Source organism: Sorex fumeus, unplaced genomic scaffold (genome assembly GCF_029834395.1).
Source record: "Sorex fumeus unplaced genomic scaffold, SorFum_2.1 ptg000003l, whole genome shotgun sequence".
Classification (NCBI taxonomy): Eukaryota; Metazoa; Chordata; class Mammalia; order Eulipotyphla; family Soricidae; genus Sorex; species Sorex fumeus.
Window position 1 is genome coordinate 27,388,376 of NW_026606060.1, and position 13,420 is coordinate 27,401,795.

The window sequence follows — 13,420 nt, forward strand, 5'->3', positions numbered from 1 at the left end:
TTAAATACATATCCAAAAGTACCCACATTTAAAAAATAATAATATCTAAATATTTTGTTTTAGTCCCTAAGGATCCACCTAACAACATGACATTTCAGAAGATACCAGATGAAGTAACAAAATTTCAGTTAACATTCCTTCCTCCTTCTCAACCTAATGGAAATATCCAAGTTTATCAAGCATTGGTTTGCCGTGAAGATGATCCTACTGCTGTCCAAATTCATAACCTCAGTATTATCCAGAAAACTGACACATCGGTCATTGCAATGTTAGAAGGGCTGAAAGGTGGGCACACATACAATATCAGTGTAAGTATTTATAACTCTATTCACATATTTTACTACACTTATTAACAAGTAGAATTAAAAAGGACTGTAGGTTTTTTATATGTGTGCATATATAAAATATACTTTGTTTATTGTGTTTTTTTAAGTATCAAGGAAGATAGATTTAAAGTAATAACATTTTCTATTTCCTATTGTAAAACAAGTGCCACTAAAGTATGTAGGTAACAAAGACTGCTGTATAATAATAGTAAAAATATAGAAATAAATTAAAGGCTGATGAAAATGCATGAGCAATGACATATGAAAAGATAGTTCTATCTAAAGGAAAACTGTCCTCGGACCAGAGAGACAGTACAGAGGGTAGGGCACTAGCCTTGCACGTGGCTGACATGTGTTCAATTCCTAGCACTCCATATGATTTCATAAGCCACCTCCCCAGGAGTGATCCCTGAGTGCAAATCCAGCAGTGAGCCTGAACAGCACTACTTGGGGTCCCGAAACTTAAAGAATTAAATAAAATGATGGAAAACAGTCTACGTGTAACAATAAGTGGAAAAGCACATTTCAGATGGTAAAAGTAGTTATAAATTTTATTGTAGTTTATGCTCAATTTACACAATGATTGCTGAAAGCCAATAGAATTTCATCTGTCAACTCTAAGTTATAAATTTTGGAAAATAATGTATGTGTGATTTCTTATTAACACATAAACACATACCTGAATGTTTTCATACTCTGACCACTTTTGTATTATGCCTGGTACTTTCAATTAATAGATGTTTCAGAAAACAATCTTTTAAACAATGCAAAAGTTAAAACATTTCAGGTGTCTAATTTCAAATCTTCCTACCAAATTATAGATAAGACATATATATGTAGATATTTATTCCTCCCACTCACATTGTCTTATTGTATGATATCTTGCTTATGGATTCATTGTTACCTGTTCAATTAAATGCACCATAATCATGAAAGACGAGATTATGAGAATAGTTTAAACTCTGCCATATCACCAGGTGCAGCCCTGGAAGTTCCTAGTACCACCTGAATGGCTCTAGGGGAACCCCAGAAGAGCCATAGCCACATTGCATTCTTGGGCCTTTCTGCTGGATCTGTGGAACGGGTGGCAAAGAATCACTAATGGGCCCTTCAGACCTCCTGACCACTCCTTGGATGCCCCCAAACAAGCAATCTGACAAACCTGGTTTTGTTTTTTTCTGTCTGGCTAGTTTACACAAATATGAGTGTATATTAATATACATATACATATATTTAAATAATTTTTAATATTTGGTTCTCTTAAAATTAATATTAGGAACAGTAACTTCATAGTACTTCTGTAAGAGCTAAATATTAACAGCCAAGTACTGAGTGCCATACCAGCATTGCTTTTACAAATAAAAAAAATTAAAATAAAGTGTAACATTCATAATTTAAAAATATTTTTTCACAAAATGCAATATGCAACATCCTGAATATCAGAGTTTTTTAGAAATACACAATTTTAGCAAGCTGTCCCTGACCTACTTATTCAAAATGAACACATCTTCATTTAACAGCATGTACAAGAAACTTATTTGCATGCTGTGGTTTAAGGAGTGTCCAACAAATATTGGTCACGTAAAGAAATAAAAATAATTAAGCAGGCTGTAGCATAATTTTTCAATTGAATATTTCCTTTTTAAATTTACATACTCGGTCTTGGTTTATTTGTCAATCGTATCACATCACATATATGTAGTATTATTACTTTAACTCAGTCAAAATATTTCCAGGGTATCAACAGAATGGAGGGTTGTCCATCAATGTACAAAAACAAGGTAATTCCAATAGACATATTATATTCTGAATTGTTATCAAGTACAATGAATCCAGATAGAAACAGATAATGTTGATAAGAAAGGGTTTGTGTTCAGAGCTTTCAAAGTGCAAAGTTAATTAAGAATTCACATTTGCGTAAATCACCCTCTGTATATAAAAACAGAAATGCTTTATGTGTATATGCTGCATTATGTGGGTTATAGCATCAGATACTTTGGGGCAGGGGTGAGGAAGGGCATAAAGGCCAACTTTCAGAGGGATGATTTAATACAGGAAAACTGGGAGGCTGAAGGAATAGGATTTCATCTCAGAGAAGGAAAAAAAAAGGGGCTCTTGAATATGGATTTAAAAGAAAGCCAGTGTTGCCTGGCTACAGAGAGAAGGAACAGATGTTGGAGTAGATAAAGAGAATGTAGACATAGTCATTTTTCTGCTCAATTCCTCCTACGGGTTCAAACTGAAACCACCGTTCTTTCTGGATCTCTGTGACAGGGTTGTTTAGGTCACTCTGTCTTTCTTCTCAACATCATAATATATAAATTTTGAGAACTCTTTATAATTAGTACTTTTCCTTCATATGTGCTATTTATTTAAGTAGTACAATCCAGTACAACAGATTAGACTATAAGCAATTGTTTTGGAAATTGAACAATTTTTAAATGGTACATGATCACTATCATTATATACACATGTAAGCAATAGCTTGAAACGAGTAACATGATGTTTCATTGTTTTAGGTTTATGCAATCAATAGTGCTGGTGCAGGGCCAAAAGTTCAGATGCGAATAACCATGGATATTAAAGGTAAATGTATGTGTGAGATTCTGTCCCATGAAATTCTATTGTTTCAACCTGATTAATTATAATTGAGACTCTGTATTAGAAGTAAGAATGAAGTAAACTTTTAAATGACACATAAACATTTGAAAAGTTCCGTATTAATGTACGTTCTTATAAAAATATAATTAGGGTCTTTCAATAATGATATAAATTACTATACTAATTAAATATAATACCTACCTGTTATCTCATATTTCTTCTTCTTTAATTTAAACTTTTCTTTTTGAAGAAATTTTATATTCATTATTTATGAGTTTTAATTGTATTTGAAAGGAAACTCATGGTTCAAATTATCCAGGGCTAATCTACTTCTAGCTAAATTCCTTGACTTATCTTTATTTGTCTTGTAAGTCAATTTCTTTTCAGTTCATCAAATAGTGTTTCTGAACTGCTGTATATTTAACTTAAAGATTCTGATCATAAATAAGATAGATCCATTTATTATTCTGGCAGTTATTGTTCATAGAAAATATGATTAAAATCCACAGACTTTCCCTCTTCTTTCCCATGATAAAATTTACAAAACCCCGAAAACATTAGGAGGAGTTGAGGGCCATTCAGATACTAGGAGTACATTCTCTTTCCATATTGAAAATATGCAAATAATTATGCTATCTCTCTGAATATCTGTACTAAAATTTAGAATTTTTTTTTGCTCAACATTTGTTTTCAGTAGTATTTTGCTTCTCTCTTTAAAAGAAAAAGAAACTTTGGCAGAGCACAGATTAAAAGTTCTTTCTCTATGTTAAGTCTAGTGTTAAAGTACTGAAATTTAATCCCGAATTGGTCACTTGAAATCTATTTGACTTTGGACATGTTTCTTAACCTCTATTAGCCTGTCAGTGAAAATAACATTAACTCCTACCTCATGGTTGTTGTGTATGTTGAAGGGTTCTCTAGGAGACTCATAGAACAGTACCCAGAAATGAGTCCTAATAAAAATAACAAACATTTATTGTAAAATGAAATTGATTCATTTTATCTTTTTATCAATAAATAATTGTTATAATAATTTTATTATAAATTATTTGATATCAATCAAGGAAATAAATATTGAAATATATCATTCACTACTCTGTGGAAACATCAGGTTTTACAGAATGACTTAAAAGGAAGAACTTTGTCAAGCCATCTTAATTTTTTCTTGTTATTTAGTGACAGATAGGTGGTGTGCTGGTAGTAATATACTTATATTTTAGTAAAACTTCCATATCAGATACTTTCATCATTTCCAGGTAAGATGACTAACTAGACTCAATTGTTCTCCTTAAAAAGGGGCGGGAAGACTAGGAGAATCTATTTAAATACTGGTGGCAGTAATGGTGGGGTCCTAGAAAAATTCATTTTTTTCTCCAGTAATATGCATAATTGTATTTGTGACATGGAATGATATTGAATTAATAATAGTTTCATTAAATTTATATTTGGCAGATAGTGTCAAGCTGGATAACTATGTTCAATTCTAAATTCTTCTCACTGAAAACCTTTGTTGCACTCCCCAGTGGCCTACTTGAGAGTTTCTCAGAACTCCTCAATCTGAGTTTTTTTTTTATTTTTATGTATTTTTATTTATTTTATTATTTTTTAAATTTATTTATTATTTTTTGTGGTTTTTTTTCCATAGGAGCCACACCCAATTGTACTGTGGGTCACCAAGGCTGGGGTTTGGGATGCACTGGTGCTAGGGTCTTGCAGATGCTAAGTATGTCCTTTACCACATGAGCTCTGTGCTGACTTCTACCTTGTTCTCAATAAGGATTTCTTTTCATCATCATCATTCATAATTTCCTTCAATCCTTCAGCCAACCCTTGCTGTCAGAATGAGTGTATAAGCTTCTTCCTCTTGATTTCTAGAGAATCCTCATATATCATTACCAGAGCATTGATCTATAGTATTAATTTCTAATTATTGCTTCACATTTCTGACTGAAGCTATAAAATATGTATATATTCAATCTAACTTTATTCTTACGGCTATCTTAACATTATCTCAGGTGTCTGTGACTCCGCAAATTTTTGTTGAACTTGGTGCTAGAGAGATAAAACAGTGAGTAGGGCTTGTCTTTCATATGACCAATCCGGGTTCGATCCCCCCACATCCCACATGGTTCCCTGAGCACCACCATGAGTGATTCCTGAGCACAGAGCCAGGAGTAAGCCCTGAGCATAGCTGGGTGTGGCTTTTTTTAATTTTATAATTCTCCAAAATTTTATTTATTCTAAAAAATTAGTTTATTACAGCACCATGGTTTTCAAAGTTATACATAATTGGGTTAAAGACATACAATGTTTCAGCATCAACCCAGTCACCAGTGTCAACTTCCTGCCACCAGTGTCCCCAGATTTCCTCTTTTTTTTTCTTTTCTTTTTTAAAAATTTTTATTAGTGAAACACCATGAGGTACAGTTGTAGACTTACAAATTTTTGTGCTTGGGTTTCAGTTATACAATGACCAAGTACTATCCCGTGGTGGCCTTTTTTTTTCTTTCTTAACAAAGGTTGCTACAGCAGCACAGTGGTAGGGCATTTGCCTTGTGCACAGCAAGCCAAGCCAGGTTTGAATCCTCCGCCCTCTCGGAGAGCCCAGCAAGCTGCAGAGAGTATCTCAACCACAGGGCAAAGCCTAGCAAGCTACCCGTGATGTATTCGCTATGCCAAACACAATAACAAGAAGTCTCACAATGGAGGTGTTACTGGGCCCACTCGAGCAATTCGATGAACAACGGGAGGACAGTGCTACAGTGCTATTATTATTTATTTTTATTGAATCACCGTGAGCTACAGTTGAAAAACTTTCATGTTTGAGTTTCCGTCATACAATGATCAAACAACTATCCCTCCATCAGTGTATATTTTCCACCGCCAATGTCCCCAGTACCCTTCCCCCCATCCCCACCTCACCCCTCCCCCTGCCTCTATGGCAGGCAATTTCCCTCTTACTCGCTCTCTGCTTATGGGTATTACAGTTTCGATTTGCAATACAGATAATGAGAGGCCATCATGCTTGGTCCTTTGTCTATTTAATCTGTGAATTTTTAGACTGAATTCTTTCTCCTATCTCCTCTTTCATAGGATCATACCTGTGCATGAGGATCTAAGGACTCTGTCCCAACATTGCTGTTCATGCTTTATTCTTTACATATGTCTTCCACCAATAAATTTTACGTACATGTGATGTTATGATAGTCTTTATATCTAAGCAACGTGCACTGAAGGATTGAGTCAAACAGATTTGTTTTTATCTCTTGGTATTTTCCTCTTGTACCTATCTGACATAAGGCCATCATCTCATCTATAAAATAAAAATGATATTGTCAAAGTTATGTTATTGCTGATTTTTTAAAGATTTAATTAATATAAAAATTAAATGTGGAATTCTTATTAAGCAATTTAATGTTGGTTAACAACTAGAAATAATATATAACTTTTAAATGAAATTATATTAAAGTTTCTACAGATATTGATTTTGTAGATATTTTTATGCATTGATGGTAAAATGTTAAATATCATAGCTCTTTAGAAATTATTCTGGTAATAGTTATTAATGTTGGGAAAAGAATAAATTTTTTTCCAGAAAGTCTGCTCTTGGAACTACATTCTATTAAAATGAAAGAATTAGTAAATGATGTTAAATTTATAAGGTACTTTGCTCAACGGCTTGGAAGCTGGCCTTACATGGTGGAGGAAAAGGCAGCTCAGATAGAGAAGGGAACATCAAGTAAAGTGTGGTTGGAGGACTCGCTTGGGATGGGAGATGTGTGCTGAAAGCAGACTATAGATCCAACACTATGGCCACTCAGTCCCCCTATTGTAAACCACAACACCCAAAAGGAGAGAGAAAACAAAAGGGAAAGCCCTGTCACGGGGTGGGGTGGGGTAGGGGGGAAGGGGTGTGGAGATGGGAGGGATACTGGGATCATTGGTGGCAGAGAATGGGCACTGGTGGAGGGATGGGTACTCAAGCATTTTATGACTGAAACACAAGCACGGAAGTTTGTAAGTCTGTAACTGTACCTCATGGTGATTCACTAATAAAATTTTGTTTTTAAATTATAAGATACATTAAATGTACTAAATCTGAAGAGAAAGTGTTTTATCTCCACTAAATAAGTGAATGAATAAGCTTGTTGCTGTTCCTTTAGTATTTCGACATAATTGTAAGAAGACAGGTCCCAAGGAGATAGATCAGAGGACTGGTGCACATGTCTTGCATGTTTGAGATTACAAGATTGATCCTTAGCACTGCATGAGCCACAAGCATCACTAGGTATATCCCTAGTTATTCTAAAGCATTACAGAGGGGTTCTCAAAACTGCTGCCTCTTTGCAGTGATAGACAGAGTGATAACACAGAAAGCTGGGTGTTTTCCTTTCATGAGACTGACTGGGGTTCAGGTACCCTAGATGGTTATCAAGCCCATGAGGATTGATCTCTGAGTACAAATCCATGGCTAAGCCCAGGGCATCACCAACAACAAACAAATGATAAAAAGATAAAACATTAAAAAACTGCTGGGTCAGAGGAGCACTACATTTCTGGCCAGACCCATACAACTGGCTGAGTCTTTTTAGTTTGGTAAGACATATACAAGTCTTATTAAGTGATAAAAATGCTATGTAGGAAAATTGCAGTGCAAAATATGACCCCATTAAAAACAGTGAGATGAATCCATTATGTGTGCATTTATGAATTTTCTATGGTTATTATCTTTGAGAAAAATATTGGAGGACAGTATCGAAATATTTTGTATGGACAAATTATGGTGGTTGTGGTTGCTGGTATGACGTGAGTCTGATGAACTGACAAAAGGAAGTAAAATAAAGGAAAAAACGGAGATATTATTGTGGGTTAATGGATTTATGAAACTTATATACAAGTGAGAGCATATAATTTGAATTTTTGTAATGTGCGAAGAGGAGTCTAATTTCTGAAAATGACACCTAGATCTCATTATCACAGACAAGCCTCCAATACCTAATTATACTACCAGGAGATAATAATTTATAAGCATCTGTTCTATAGGCAAAACTGTTCCGTTATTTATGCTTATCATTATCCGTAAATTACTTTCAAGAAAGGATCATTTAACATGCTTTCTTTTGTATTCAGAAAGAAAAAAATATTGATTATAGTGAATTTTCTTTTGTAGCTCCAGCAAGACCAAGAACCAAACCAAGCCCCATTTATGATGCAACAGGAAAACTTCTTGTGACTTCAACAACCATTACAATCAGAATGCCAATATGCTACTACAGTGATGATCATGGACCTATTAGAAATGTACAAGTACTTGTAGCAGAAGCTGGAGGTATCATCAAATATAAAATTATCTTGCTAAATTGCCAAGTTTAAATAGCACCACATGTTAATGTTCACAACCAGTAATCTCACGTTCACTCCCAATTATTACATTATTCTTCAGCTTAATTGTCTATATAATCTTATTTACCTGGATCACTATTTTTGCCTAAACTATATTACCGAACCAAGACATAGTTGAAACATGTGATTTATTTATTCCACTTGATATTAGGATTGTTTTATTTTGGCAAGATAAGGTGACTCCCCCTCCTTTATTTAAACATCAGGCTGGAGCGATAACACAGTGGGTAGGATGTTTGCCTTGCATGCAGCCGACCTGGGTTCGATTCCTCTAGCCTTCTCGGAGATCCCGGCAAGCTACCTGCAGTATCTCGCCTGCATGGCAGAGCCTGGCAAGCTACCCGTAACGCTTTGGATATGCCAAAAACAGTAACAAGTCTCACAATGGAGACATTACTGGTGCCCACTCGAGCAAATCAGTGAACAACGGGAGGACAATGCTACAATGATATTTAAACCTCGTGGTTTAAAAATGTTCATGATGTATTTATTACAGGCATTCAATATTCCAACTCCAATCCCACCACCTCCCTCCACCGTTTGTCTCCATTTTCCCAACCATAGGAGACCCAAAATCATTTTCTATTTCTTCTTATGATAAAATGGCTAATGGAATTTTCAAACAAAAAATCTTCAGTAAAAAATTTCTGAAAATTTTTGTATCTCACTAAGGACTTGTCTGAGATTTTTCTAAGCTGTTGTTGCTAGTTGAGCCTTCAGTATTAATGTTTTCTTTAATTGAGTTTAGTTGGCTTCTATGTTACATTCCCATCCAATCTGGTGTGTTCCTGTTGTGATGATAGTATTGTAGAGTTTGGAGATATTGTGTGTTGCAAATGCAGATGTGGGCTCCAGAAATTCCAAAATATTAAACAGGGCAGTGAACTTGAATGGTGTTGGTGGTGAAATGTGGATGCAGTTGTTGGGGCTCTGGAAGTCCAGGGGTACTGGAAGAAAGGTGAGGAAGAGGTTTTGAGAGCATATTTGTAAGTATAAAGAAGGAAGTTACTCTTGGCTATGTTCTTTTCCTACCAGAGAGAAGTTAGTTGTCCCTCACCCCAACCCTAAAGAGTTGTGACAGGTAGGAATAGGGTTCTCTGCTTATCCAGATAGTTCAGCTAAATCATCACTGGTGTTTCACAAAGTGACATACAATTCCACTCATGCAACAAACAAACACCCTTTATTAATGTAAAATTTCAATGATCTATCACTTGTACTCATTACACTTTTCTCTGGAAATAGCTCAGCATGATGGAAATATAACAAAGTGGTATGATGCATATTTTCATAAACCAAGACCTTATTTTACAAATGAAGGATTCCCTAACCCTCCATGTACAGAAGGAAAGACAAAGTTCAGTGGAAATGAAGAAATCTACATCATAGGTGCTGATAATGCATGCATGATTCCTGGAAATGAAAATAAACTTTGCAATGGACCCCTGAAACCAAAAAAGCAATACTTGTAAGTGTGGTGTATGTTATGCTTTATGCTATTAAGATAGACAATGCTTTATATCTCTCCTTTCCAATCAGTACTAGGTATTCACAAGTGGCCTGACTTAATCTTCCAGGGAAACACAAAAATCAAGAATGTATTGCTTTGCATTAGACAAGCACAGTTATATAGGGAAACAAAAAAAACCTAAGGGTTATTGTGGTTTGATGTCAGTAACCTAGGGGCAATAAGAAAACTCTGCCACTGGAGAACAGGAATTATTTTTTTTCTTTTGCTTTATTCTTTTCATTTACTATTTTGTTAAATGAACAAAAATACAGGTTTCTAGAAATGCTATTCTAATCTCTCCGTTAACAATGGCTTTAATTTACCTCAGCTATAGTAAGAATTTCCTCTTACACAATCAGATGGGTGATTGAAATCTTTACAACACACTTTAAAGTCTATAATATGTATATTTCAGTAGTCAAGTATAATATTAAACATAGATACAAATGTTTTTAGTTTATTACTTGCTAAGTCTATCCTTTCCCTCCTATTATACATACATATTATTTTGGTCATAAGACATTTAAAAAAATTTTAAATTATTGATTTCCAAAATAAAAATGTTATTGATAAACTAATCTCATTTTTCCCACCAGGAGGTCCAAAACATTATTAATGTTTTTGAGCTTTTTTAGGCTAAGTTAACTTTACTTGGGAAATTCCGTATTTGTATGAAGAATTCCCTAGCATACACTATTAAGTTCTTTGGTTTTATTACTTTGGTTATTAAGCTATTATATAAATTTTTTCATCATAAATGTTATAGGTATAAATTACATACCACAATATAATGTAATATAATATAATATATTTATATAATATATAATATATATAAATTATATATTATATATAATTATATATTATATAATATAATATAATTTATATTGCATATTTTTCCAAAATAAAACAATTATATACTCAGTTCAATAATAAGGATTTGAGAATAGACCAGGATTTTGTTTACAAGGCTGGAGTGCTTGCTGTACACACAGGAACCCTAGGTTTAATCCCTGACAACTCATTGTCTCCTGAGTCTAACTGGCAGAAACCCCCATCCAAGCAATATGCCATGTGAAGCCCTTCAGTGCTGCTGAGTGTGACCCCCACAAAAGAAGAATATTTGAGTAGTAAGAATTAAATTATGCATTGCTACTTATTATTATTTTAATTCACTATCTAAAATTCCAGAATTACTATAATTTTTAAATAAGTTACTGTGTCTGGCATATCGAATACGTCACGGGGAGCTTGCCAGGCTCTGCCGTGAGGGCGAGATACTCTCGGTAACTTGCCGGGCTCTCCGAGAGGGGCGGAGGAATCGAACTCGGGTCGGCCAGGTTGGCTGCGTGCAAGGCAAACGCCCTACCCTTATGGTCTCTGGTTGAAATATCCAATAACTTAAAAAATTGACTCTTTTCTGCAACTATTTCTACTTAATTTGCACCACACCCCCCAAAAAACATAAAAAATAAAAATGAAACTATGTACATGCAGATACAAGGAACACTTTGTTGAACCTGTGGCACAAATTATAGAGTACATGCCAATATACTAAGTTTGTATTCATTCCTGGCATGACTGGGTGTATTCCTATTGCCAATGCACTGCCAGGCATGCTCCTCCTCTGACAAAAGACTCTGACAAGCCTCATGCTTAATTTGTTCATATATGACCATTCTAAAGCTATTACGCTGGGGTTTTCAAAATGTTTATGAGGTATAACTGCTATTATGCTTTTTGTTTACACAGTATATATGGGCAACATTCTTCTCACAGGCACTAAATCATTTCATCCAAACACATCTATGAGGGTGGCAATCTCTCCCACCAGTTGATTGCTTCTGAATGTGGTCAAAATTTTAGTCACTCAAGAGTTTAAGAGGTTCTTATACAGAATTATTAGTCATCTTACATCAGGACTGTGTATATTTTTCTTGGTAGTAATTTAATTCATTTTCTTTCAATAAAACATGTATTTCCATTTCTATTGGTAAATTTATCCATATAAAATTAATATGGCAAAAAATTATTTGTTTTCATTTTTATTTCTTAGATTTAAATTTAGAGCCACGAATGTCATGGGACAATATACTGACTCTGATTACTCTGACCCTGTTAAGACTTTAGGTAAGATATATTTTGTAGTTTAATTTAACTTATATTAACATACTAATCACAAGTTGTATGATTCACTATTAAATGTATGAATGTATTACTGAATGTTCTCAAATACAAATTTGTTTCAAGATTAATTAGTTCCTTTAAGGAAAAAACAGTATTTGTAAAGTTGGATGGACAATTCATTTAACTCTGGACATAATTTTTTATGACACTCATTCTATGCTGATTTTCACAGGTATTATAGTAAGAAAATATTTGCTTACAATCTTATATGTAAAAATTTTTATCTAATAAAATAAGATATTATGGAAAATTTTCCTGAAATTGTCCTAATACTGGAAGTTTACCAGTCCTCTAAAATTCTACTTTCTTTCTAAATGGTATTTCCATGAGTTTCTTTCAATGTATTTATCCAATTAATACTTGGATAGTATATAAATATAATTTAGTTAGAGGCAAGCATATTTTTTCTTCTTTTTTCTTTGCAATCATTCTATCCAACATTAAATATTCAGTGTTACCATTTTTTCATGTAATAACTGAATTCTTCACCATACACAATACAGGTAAATAGTTCTCAAACAGAGTCATTTCACTTTCCAGAGAATTTTGGGACTCTGCAAAGCCATTGTTGATTGTCACAGTTGTGGGGGCTGAGCTGCTGGCATCTAGTGGACAGAGCCCAGAGATGCTGCTGGGCACCCTAAGGTGCACAGGGTAGCATTTTACAGCAGGAATGATCTAGTGTATAATGTCAGCCATGTGGAAGTTGAGAAGACTTCTTAGTTGTTTAATATGAATTCCAGTATCAGTTCATTTTTAGATGAAGCAAAGACCGAATAGAGAGATTATGTGGCTGGGCAACGATTCCAAAAAAGATTTCCTAAGCACTATATTACTAACTACTGTGTTTAGACCTGGGTTTAAATCTTCCCTTGGCCATTTGAGAAAATAACTTAATTGCTATTTTTTCTTACTTTGTTGTCAGTTTCCTCATTTGGAAAATAATGATTATAGTATTTACCTTGAAAAAGTGAAACAACATATATGACGTTTAAAAGTAATGCCTTTAGATAATATTTTAGAAAATATTTTAGAAATAGTTCCTTAAGAGAAATAATTTTCCAAAATTTGTGAGCGAATTGACTTTATATTTCTATCTATGCCAGTCTCTGAAAATATGGGACTTTGTGTGTTGTTCAGCTTCAAAGCACATAATGAACTGCAATAGATTGGGTGAGTTGCGAGTGGAAGAAGACAGTTTGACCACTTACAATTAGAAATACTGCTTAGTCTGAAGAAAATTAGTTACAGAAAAAAGCATTCTCTGAATATTCGTCTCAGTTTAAAAAAATTGGATTTGGGGGGTTGGTTTGTTTGTTTTGTTTTAGGGCCACATCTGAAAGTGCTTAGAGCTTACTTCTAACTCTGCATTCAGAAATCTCTCCTGGTTCCTGGC

The 13,420-nt window shown here is 34.2% G+C and overlaps 1 protein-coding gene across 1 annotated transcript in view; it reads left to right on the forward strand.

The window, feature by feature from the left end:
* PTPRQ (protein tyrosine phosphatase receptor type Q) overlaps positions 1 to 13,420 on the forward strand; it is a 229,001-nt gene that overhangs the window by 158,346 nt on the left and 57,235 nt on the right. Inside the window, exons 29-33 of the mRNA XM_056117635.1 lie at positions 64 to 308; positions 2,846 to 2,912; positions 8,098 to 8,256; positions 9,576 to 9,798; positions 11,894 to 11,967. Coding sequence (XP_055973610.1) covers positions 64 to 308; positions 2,846 to 2,912; positions 8,098 to 8,256; positions 9,576 to 9,798; positions 11,894 to 11,967 — 768 coding nt within the window. The remainder of the gene's footprint in view (positions 1 to 63; positions 309 to 2,845; positions 2,913 to 8,097; positions 8,257 to 9,575; positions 9,799 to 11,893; positions 11,968 to 13,420) is intronic.